The sequence below is a fragment of the Cyclopterus lumpus genome, chromosome 22 (assembly GCF_009769545.1).
Source record: "Cyclopterus lumpus isolate fCycLum1 chromosome 22, fCycLum1.pri, whole genome shotgun sequence".
NCBI lineage: Eukaryota > Metazoa > Chordata > Actinopteri > Perciformes > Cyclopteridae > Cyclopterus > Cyclopterus lumpus.
In genome coordinates, this window is record NC_046987.1 from 21,557,294 (window position 1) to 21,568,595 (window position 11,302).

At 44.6% G+C, this 11,302-nt stretch overlaps 1 protein-coding gene across 1 annotated transcript in view; it reads left to right on the top strand.

The window, feature by feature from the left end:
• kcnh5b (potassium voltage-gated channel, subfamily H (eag-related), member 5b) overlaps window positions 1-11,302 on the top strand; it is a 112,465-nt gene that overhangs the window by 85,082 nt on the left and 16,081 nt on the right. The window contains exon 12 of the mRNA XM_034562786.1: window positions 8,021-8,217. Coding sequence (XP_034418677.1) covers window positions 8,021-8,217 — 197 coding nt within the window. The remainder of the gene's footprint in view (window positions 1-8,020; window positions 8,218-11,302) is intronic.

Genomic DNA, 11,302 nt, shown 5'->3' on the forward strand with positions numbered 1-11,302 from the left:
GACCATGTCCTGGATGTGAGGTTAGACCATGTCCTGGGTGTGAGGTTAGACCATGTCCTGGGTGTGAGGTTAGACCATGTCCTGGATGTGAGGTTAGACCATGTCCTGGAAATTGAGGTTAGACCATGTCCTGGGTGTGAGGTTAGACCATGTCCTGGGTGTGAGGTTAGACCATGTCCTGGGTGTGAGGTTAGACCATGTCCTGGATGTGAGGTTAGACCATGTCCTGGGTGTGAGGTTAGACCATGTCCTGGTGTGAGGTTAGACCATGTCCTAGTGTAAGGTTAGACCATGTCCTGGGTGTGAGGTTAGACCATGTCCTGGGTGTGAGGTTAGACCATGTCCTGGGTGTGAGGTTAGACCATGTCCTGGGTGTGAGGTTAGACCATGTCCTGGGTGTGAGGTTAGACCATGTCCTGGGTGTGAGGTTAGACCATGTCCTGGGTGTGAGGTTAGACCATGTCCTGGGTGTGAGGTTAGACCATGTCCTGGATGTGAGGTTAGACCATGTCCTGGGTGTGAGGTTAGACCATGTCCTGGGTGTGAGGTTAGACCATGTCCTGGATGTGAGGTTAGACCATGTCCTGGTGTGAGGTTAGACCATGTCCTGGTGTGAGGTTAGACCATGTCCTGGATGTGAGGTTAGACCATGTCCTGGGTGTGAGGTTAGACCATGTCCTGGATGTGAGGTTAGACCATGTCCTGGGTGTCAGGTTAGACCATGTCCTGGTGTGAGGTTAGACCATGTCCTGGATGTGAGGTTAGACCATGTCCTGGATGTGAGGTTAGACCATGTCCTGGATGTGAGGTTAGACCATGTCCTGGGTGTGAGGTTAGACCATGTCCTGGATGTGAGGTTAGACCATGTCCTGGGTGTGAGGTTAGACCATGTCCTGGGTGTGAGGTTAGACCATGTCCTGGATGTGAGGTTAGACCATGTCCTGGTGTACGGTTGTACACGCACGCACACACACGCACACACACACACGCACACACGCACGCACACACGCACGCACACACGCACACACGCACACACGCACACACACGCACGCACACACGCACACACGCACGCACACACGCACACACACGCACGCACACACACACGCACACACGCACACGCACACACACACGCACACACACACGCACACACGCACACACGCACACACGCACACACGCACGCACACGCACACACACACACACACACTGAGGGACTGGCTGCAGAACCAAGCAGTTGCTAAGCGCAGGAGGGGAAGATACAATAAAAGATGGAGGGAGGGTGGAGGAGAACATTTTGGGGTTCTCAGCAGGTCAAGTGATCTTTTTCTCTAAACGCATTAAGTTTGTTGAACGTCTTGAAGAAAGGAAACAACAAAGAAAGGAGCAGGAGAAGTTTAGGGAGACGCCGCCTCAGTAGAAACAACAGAGGGTGAAGAAATAGGAAAAGAGGATAGGAAACAAGAGAAGGGAAAGGTTAGAAGGATGGAGGAAGAGATTGGGAGAATTTGAGAGGGAATCAAAGGAGGAGGAGGAGGTGGAGGAGGAGTCAGGCTCAGGAGACGGAGGAGGAAGAAGAAGAAGAAGATCAGGATGGAGGGAGTGTGTGCCCTCCTCCTCGGTTTGCGGGTTTTAAAGCCACTGATTTCCCCAGGCTGAGGAGTGAGGCCGCTCCCCGAGGCTGTAACACACTCTGCTCTCATTAGTGTCCAATGGCATCGGGACACACACACACACACACACACACACACACACACACACACACACACACACACACACACACACTCGAGCAGCGGAGGTATAGATGTAGGATTGCCAGTGTGTGTTTTCTTATTACGGCTCCTTAACGTCTCCATGTACCGGCTGAGGAAAATGAGTTTGCTCTTGAGAGGACAATAAAGTATCTGAATGCAAACACATACACAAACACACACACACACACACACACACACACACACACAAACACACACACACAAACACAAACACAATTATTTTCCCACAGTAACAAGGCAATCATAACCCTCTCATTTCCCATCATGCACCAGGCTTCCTGTGTCCAGCTAAGAGTCTGAGACGTCATCAAAAGTCAATGTTTGTTATGGTAGATGATCAATATGGAGCTGCGGGGATGGTTCACTGTTGCGCAACAGGAAGTCAGCGTCACTGGTTCCCTCCACGAAGAGCCAATGGGATTCCTCCGTTGAATATAGCCAGAAACACATCGGGGCTTAAAGAATGTTCTATTGTCAAAGTTTACCCAAGTTAAATATTATCATCATCATGCTCTTTGCTTTGGAGGTTTTAGTTGTTGCATCTTGTTCGTGAGAGGTTTTCATGGAAAGTGATTAATATAATATATAAATATATAATCATATAAATGTGACAATGTGTTCCACCAAACCAACTGGATCCATTGGGCTATTAAACTGATTAATATGAATGTCACGTTAGTTTTAGGGCTACAATAACTTGAATATTTTAAACTATCCATTATAGCCTATTAAATGTGCCGAAAAATACAAAATAAATATTCAATCTCTCTCCCCCTTTGACTTTCACTGGGTTCCTTAGCAGGTTTTAATTTTTGGTTGAAAGTCATCTGTTTCTATCAAAGCTGACCGCCGGCTGGAGGAAGAGACGACCGCACGCCCTCAGCCATCAGAATCATCTATTCATGCTTTCTGCTCCGGAGAAATTCACATCCCACTCTTTTCTCTTTTTGTGTTTTGTTTTCGCCCCAAAAATGATGAGCTGATTAATTTCTTAATCCATTATTCATGCTCGGTTATGAGAAGGGGGAATTCAGTCGGGCCTTCTTATTCACAAAGCAATATGTTCCAGCCCGGCAAAGCAATCCGTCGGCCGTGAACAGGAGACATGAGTCTGGCTGCGTTACAGGATCCAGTAAGAGGAAGCGGGCGGTTTAGTGGAATGCTCTAGGTATTAATTATGTGGCGGTGAAAGGGAGAACGGTGAGAGGCTTCCTTGTTGCTGCTTTTCACCAGCATCTTGAGACTCAGATATCCTCTTTTTGAAGCTGACGCTCATCACCTCACTGACGAGTATCTTTATTTCTTTGGACAATCTTCAAAGGCACCAGACTCAACTGACAAAAACAGTCATTATGAAACCTGGAAGTGAACACGGACAAGATCGAGACCTATTTGAGACGGCTGTCAATCAATCTCCATCGAGCTAACCAGCTCATCTTAAGCTAGCGCTTCAAACTAGCGCTTCAAGCTAGCAATTCCAACTAGCAATTCAAACTAGCGATTCAAGCTACTGCTTCAAACTAGCGATTCAAACTAGTGCTTCAAACTAGCGATTCAAACTAGCGATTCAAACTAGTGCTTCAAGCTACTGCTTCAAACTAGCGATTCAAACTAGCGCTTCAAACTAGCGATTCAAACTAGCGATTCAAACTAGTGCTTCAAACTAGCGATTCAAACTAGCGATTCAAACTAGTGCTTCAAACTAGCGCTTCAAACTAGCGATTCAAACTAGCGCTTCAAGCTAGCCCTTCAAACTAGCAATTCAAACTAGCGCTTCAAACTAGCAATTCCAACTAGCAATTCAAACTAGCGATTCAAGCTACTGCTTCAAACTAGCGATTCAAACTAGTGCTTCAAACTAGCGATTCAAACTAGCGATTCAAACTAGTGCTTCAAACTAGCGATTCAAACTAGTGCTTCAAACTAGTGCTTCAAACTAGTGCTTCAAACTAGCGATTCAAACTAGCGATTCAAGCTACTGCTTCAAACTAGCGATTCAAACTAGTGATTCAAGCTACTGCTTCAAACTAGTGCTTCAAACTAGCGCTTCAAACTAGCGATTCAAACTAGCGATTCAAGCTACTGCTTCAAACTAGCGATTTAAACTAGTGCTTCAAACTAGCGATTCAAACTAGCGATTCAAGCTACTGCTTCAAACTAGCGATTCAAACTAGTGCTTCAAACTAGCGATTCAAACTAGCGATTCAAACTAGTGCTTCAAACTAGCGATTCAAACTAGCGATTCAAACTAGTGCTTCAAACTAGCGATTCAAACTAGCGATTCAAGCTACTGCTTCAAACTAGCGATTCAAACTAGTGATTCAAGCTACTGCTTCAAACTAGTGCTTCAAACTAGCGCTTCAAACTAGCGATTCAAACTAGCGATTCAAGCTACTGCTTCAAGCTACTGCTTCAAACTAGCGATTCAAACTAGCGCTTCAAACTAGCGATTCAAACTAGCGATTCAAACTAGCGATTCAAACTAGTGCTTCAAACTAGCGATTCAAACTAGCGATTCAAACTAGTGCTTCAAACTAGCGCTTCAAACTAGCGATTCAAACTAGCGCTTCAAGCTAGCCCTTCAAACTAGCAATTCAAACTAGCGCTTCAAACTAGCAATTCCAACTAGCAATTCAAACTAGCGATTCAAGCTACTGCTTCAAACTAGCGATTCAAACTAGTGCTTCAAACTAGCGATTCAAACTAGCGATTCAAACTAGTGCTTCAAACTAGCGATTCAAACTAGCGATTCAAACTAGTGCTTCAAACTAGCGATTCAAGCTACTGCTTCAAACTAGCGATTCAAACTAGTGATTCAAGCTACTGCTTCAAACTAGTGCTTCAAACTAGCGCTTCAAACTAGCGATTCAAACTAGCGATTCAAGCTACTGCTTCAAACTAGCGATTTAAACTAGTGCTTCAAACTAGCGATTCAAACTAGCGATTCAAGCTACTGCTTCAAACTAGCGATTCAAACTAGTGCTTCAAACTAGCGATTCAAACTAGCGATTCAAACTAGTGCTTCAAACTAGCGATTCAAACTAGCGATTCAAACTAGTGCTTCAAACTAGCGATTCAAACTAGCGATTCAAGCTACTGCTTCAAACTAGCGATTCAAACTAGTGATTCAAGCTACTGCTTCAAACTAGTGCTTCAAACTAGCGCTTCAAACTAGCGATTCAAACTAGCGATTCAAGCTACTGCTTCAAACTAGCGATTTAAACTAGTGCTTCAAACTAGCGATTCAAACTAGCGATTCAAGCTACTGCTTCAAACTAGCGATTTAAACTAGTGCTTCAAACTAGCAATTCAAACTAGCGCTTCAAACTAGCAATTCAAACTAGCGCTTCAAACTAGCGATTCAAGCTAGCGCTTCAAACTAGCAATTCAAACTCACGCTTCAAGCTAGCGCTTCAAGCTACTGCTTCAAACTATCGTTTCAAGCTAGCTGACTAGTGGTGACGGAGGTTCAGGGAGGTGGAAGCGAGGCCTTCATAGTGCAACTAAATCCAGAGCGATAACCGACCGGTATCGATGTTAAAATGAGAGTTATTACGTAACCGTAGATGACCAGCAGGTGTTTTTATCTGGGCAATAACTTTACAGCGAATTCGAGCTAAAATGCTAAAAGCTGCTGTCTCAGAGTGAAGCTCTCCGATCAGAAACGGACAAATGAAAGATTTTTTATTCACGCCGTCTCAGGCTTGTGATTTAGGGAAGAAGTACACTTCACTTGGTATTTTAATGCATTTTTTACGCGACATGTTTTTGAAGGTTTTCCAGTTTTATTCAGCCAAAATGACTCCCGCCGGTTGGATAGTTGTAAAAGAGTCGAGGTCTAGGAAGGGGGTCTTTTAACGCGGTGCGTTTTGTTCATCGTAATTATTTATTGTTTTTAATACTGCAACTAACTGTCTTATAAATCCGTGCGTGAGTTACTGTTTCCTCACATTTAAAAAGGGGGGAAAAAGATTTTTACAAATTTAACTGGCGGTCTGACTCTCATATAAGATAAATCTTTTATTCCTCTGGAGGGAAACGCTGCCCACAAGTCCCAGAGACGAGACGCAGAAGCATGATTAATACATCAGTTATCTTAATTAATGATCTCATTAGCATAAGTGGTCGTGATTAATATCACGCTGCTGATCACGTTGGGACTTTAAGGCAGAGCAAGAGTTCCTCTTGTTGACTCGATAAACTTCTTTTATTACTTTTTTCTCTCCTCATTCATCATTTATCAGTTCATGTCTGAAACTGGAAGGAGAAAAAAAGCGTCAGCCATATTGCAAAGTAACTATTTGACAACATTTGTGCAGAGTGTGGAACCACTATAATAATTTAAATAGGGGCTCCGCATGCTAATAGTAGTTCTTCTAATCCAATAAGGACCTTTTTAATGCTGCTGTTGGTGCATCGGTGTCTCGGCCGCCACACGACTCCCTCCAGCCGCTCAGGTTAGAGATGTGAAGGCAACGGCAGCATCAGCCCGCCGGCTGATGGCTGGACGGACAGGTGGCGAGCTGCAGTGCCAGATAAAGAGCTACGACCCCCCCCCCCCCCCCCCCCCCCCCCCCCCTCCTCCCCCCCTCCAGTCCAGCCAGATGCAATTTATTTTGCCGCTGATGGCTGCGACAGCATTCAGTTTATTTCAAACACTTTAAACCTGCATTTGTATGGATAATCACAATTTACCCTTTTATAAGTCCCGCCCCTTAAACTGGGAACCCGGCAGAACCCCAGTCAGCTCTTCTCAGATATTAGACCGCCTGACATTTTGCATTTGAGGCTTTCAGGGGGTGTCAAGTGTCAATCAAGGGGGTCTCTGATCCTCCCCCCCCCCCCCCCCGAGCCCCCACATTGATGGCACATTAACTTGCGACCAGGCACCAACCTCCGTTTCTGTTGAGAGAAGCCACCAGGGGGCGACTCCTGTGGTTGTATAGAAGTCTAGAGTCAAACAGACCATAAAGTAGTAGGGTATGCTTCAGGGGCGGGGCCACAAGGTGATTGACAGGTCTCTACCGTAGACGGATACGCCGTCTCCACGTCCCTCCTCCTCAGTCCAGAGTGATAACTTTACCTATTTATCTTTAACTTTACCCACCCCCACCCCCACACACACACACACACACACACACACACACACACACTTATTACTCAGGGTGTTGTGACAGCGTCGAAGCGAAATACTTTCTGAGTTTTCACCCTAAAAGTTCAAATCTCCATGTAGAAAAGACGAGAACACAGTGGAAGAGAATGAAGGTGAGTTTATTGTGTGCAAATACGGGTTTTGATTTAAATTAATATTTAATTGTGTTTTATTTCCCATCATATTTTCCATTTATTAAAACAGTCCATCACGGTTCTTAAGTTAATTTTGGATGCTGTCACAATATCAGATTTTTCGCAAACACGATTATGGTAAAAAGGAAAAGAGAAAAGTTTCTATTTCATAAAGAAAAACTGGAGATAATAACGCTTTCAGTTAAATTCATCTTTAACTTTGTTTACGGTGCATTTCGTCTCTTTTTTTTGGGGGGGGGGGGAAATAAATACATTAAAAATATGATTGAGGGGAGGTGCAGAGAGTCTGTAACCAAAACCGTTTATATATATAAAATGATTTAAGAGGCGCTGGATAATTTACATGATATTAACATTTCACTTTTTAAATATCACGGTGTATTGCGACACCTCTAGTTCTTTTTATGCCTGCTTTCCCTTATTTTAAAGCACTTTGTGCTGCATTTCCTGCATTCAAGGTTCTAAAAAACGAAAGTTTACTGTTAGTATTATTATATTATTTAAGAAGCATATATAATTTCTTGACTTCACATGCCTCCACCTGCCTTTTCCGTCTCATTTGCACCGCCACTTTCTTTTTTCATCAAAGTATCCTCTCCTGTGATTTAAAACAGCAAAAACATATATATATATATATATATATAAATATCTTTTCCTTCCACACGGATGAAGTTGTGTCTGGAACTCAAAGTGTTCGCTCAGCTCTTGCGTGGTGCACACGGTGAAATCAGCAGCAGTGGTTGCTAAGGACTTGGCCAGGTAAAAACGGTTGCTAAGGACTGAAAAAGATGTGAGGATGCGCGTGCTTTCTGCAGAGAGGCGCATGGTTTATTCTAAATGTTTCACAGGATATTGCTGTATGTTTTGTACTAAGCTCTATGAACCCAAAGGTGACCTTCTCCGTGTCTTCTCCATCAATCTTCTGATCTATTGTTTTAAATCCTCAGGTAAAGGCGACGTGTTCGGCGACGTCTTCTGGAAGGAGACCACGCTGGCCCACGCCTGCGCCAACGTCCGGGCGCTGACCTACTGCGACCTCCACGTCATCAAGAGGGAGGCCTTGCTCAAGGTGCTGGAGTTTTACACCGCCTTCGCCAACTCCTTCTCCCGCAACCTCATCCTCACCTGCAACCTGCGCAAGCGGGTAAGGTATCGAACAGGGTGGACACACACGTACAGTACACGTGTACAGTACACATGTACAGTACACGTGTACAGTACATGTGTACTGTATGTGTACTGTACACATACAGTACACACGTACAGTACATGTGTACAGTACACATACAGTACACGTGTACAGTACACGTAGAGTACACATACAGTACACGTGTACAGTACACGTAGAGTACACATACAGCACACACGTACAGTACAGATACAAATTTCACATACAGACTTTTATTTCCTGACTCTCTACTGACCACCAGGGGGCGACTCCTCTGGTTGTATAGAAGTCTATGCTTCATGTGTTAAAGCTGCATTCTCTCTCCTGACCACCAGGGGCGACTCCTCTGGTTGTATAGAAGTCTATGCTTCATGTGTTAAAGCTGCATTCTCTCTCCTGACCACCAGGGGGCGACTCCTCTGGTTGTATAGAAGTCTATTGTTTGTTTTTTCCGCATGTCTCTCCCTCGTGAGCACAGCCGAGTTTAAAAGTAGAAGCTTGAGCACACACACATCCAGAGGTCATCTGACCTGACATTACCTTGCAATTTCCTCCTTTCCTTAACACTCTCTTCCTCCAACAACAAGGCTGTTGTTGTTTACTTGTCCCCGTGTTTGTTTTTCTGCGCTCCATAGGTCTTTTTCTCGGCTCGCCTCATCAAACACAATAAATTATACATGGGATCGCGGTTGTCTCATTATGTCCTCGTGCCCTTTAGCCGGCGCTCACGACGCGCCGGCAGGAAGTCGCTTTGAGCAGCTTCTCTCGCTGTGTTTGTGTTGAAAGTTCATAGATTATAATTTATTGATGCGCGTATTTCTTCTAGCCGGCCTTTCATCTCGGTCTGCATGTGAGCTCATACATGTATGTTCTGCACAGGAACACAATCAGACATTTTATTTTACACTTTTCTGCTTTTGTTCACCACTTTTTTGGAATGCTAGTCATAAACAAGTATTTATTCTGTGATTTAGCACAGAAATACTTACGTTTATAGTATGCTTCATGTGTTAAAGCTGCATTCTCTCTCCTGACCACCAGGGGGCGACTCCTCTGGTTGTATAGAAGTCTATGCTACATGTGTTAAAGCTGCATTCTCTCTCCTTACCACCAGGGGGCGACTCCTCTGGTTGTATAGAAGTCTATGCTTCATGTGTTAAAGCTGCATTCTCTCTCCTGACCACCAGGGGGTGTCTCCTCTGGTTGTATAGAAGTCTATGCTTCATGTGTTAAAGCTGCATTCTCTCTGCTGACCACCAGGGGGCGACTCCTCTGGTTGTATAGAAGTCTATGCTTCATGTGTTAAAGCTGCATTCTCTCTCTTGACCACCAGGGGGTGTCTCCTCTGGTTGTATAGAAGTCTATGCTTCATGTGTTAAAGCTGCATTCTCTCTCCTGACCACCAGGGGGCGACTCCTCTGGTTGTATAGAAGTCTATGCTTCATGTGTTAAAGCTGCATTCTCTCTCCTGACCACCAGGGGGCGACTCCTCTGGTTGTATAGAAGTCTATGCTACATGTGTTAAAGCTGCATTCTCTCTCCTTACCACCAGGGGGCGACTCCTCTGGTTGTATAGAAGTCTATGCTTCATGTGTTAAAGCTGCATTCTCTCTCCTGACCACCAGGGGGTGTCTCCTCTGGTTGTATAGAAGTCTATGCTTCATGTGTTAAAGCTGCATTCTCTCTGCTGACCACCAGGGGGCGACTCCTCTGGTTGTATAGAAGTCTATGCTTCATGTGTTAAAGCTGCATTCTCTCTCTTGACCACCAGGGGGTGTCTCCTCTGGTTGTATAGAAGTCTATGCTTCATGTGTTAAAGCTGCATTCTCTCTCCTGACCACCAGGGGGCGACTCCTCTGGTTGTATAGAAGTCTATACTTCATGTGATAAAGCTGCATTCTCTCTACTGACCACCAGGGGGTGTCTCCTCTGGTTGTATAGAAGTATATACTTCATGTGATAAAGCTGCATTCTCTCTACTGACCACCAGGGGGTGTCTCCTCTGGTTGTATAGAAGTCTATACTTCATGTGATAAAGCTGCATTCTCTCTCCTGACCACCAGGGGGCGACTCCTCTGGTTGTATAGAAGTCTATGCTTCATGTGTTAAAGCTGCATTCTCTCTCTTGACCACCAGGGGGCGACTCCTCTGGTTGTATAGAAGTCTATACTTCATGTGATAAAGCTGCATTCTCTCTCCTGACCACCAGGGGGCGACTCCTCTGGTTGTATAGAAGTCTATACTTCATGTGATAAAGCTGCATTCTCTCTACTGACCACCAGGGGGTGTCTCCTCTGGTTGTATAGAAGTATATACTTCATGTGATAAAGCTGCATTCTCTCTACTGACCACCAGGGGGTGTCTCCTCTGGTTGTATAGAAGTCTATACTTCATGTGATAAAGCTGCATTCTCTCTCCTGACCACCAGGGGGCGACTCCTCTGGTTGTATAGAAGTCTATGCTTCATGTGTTAAAGCTGCATTCTCTCTCTTGACCACCAGGGGGTGACTCCTCTGGTTGTATAGAAGTCTATGCTTCATGTGTTAAAGCTGCATTCTCGCTCCTGACCACCAGTTCATGTCGGCTTCAGGAAGAAATATATATATATATATATATATATATACATATATATATATATATATATATATTTACATATATATATATATATATTTACATATATATATATATATATATATATATAATCGTCTTCTGATATCAGAGACTTTTGAGGCTCTTAGGGGGTCTGAAGTGTCACTCAAGACCCCCAGAGACCCCTCGTACTTCCTACCCTGCTCCAGAGTTTCAGGAGGTTTTCCGTGTCACGTTCTCCATTTTCTTCATAGGTTACATTCTTGCTACCTAGGCAACCAAAAGATGGAGGTAGAGAGAGAAGAGACATCTCTTTGTGGAAGTTGTAGTTGTAGAGAAAGGGAAGCAAGCCTCCAGTCACCAGAGCTCCCATCCCATAATAACTCATCTGTTCACGACTTCCCTCGAGGCTGTCGGGTTCTACGTCTCCTTACCTGTCGTGAGGAGACGTAGAACCTCCAGGAGACGTAGA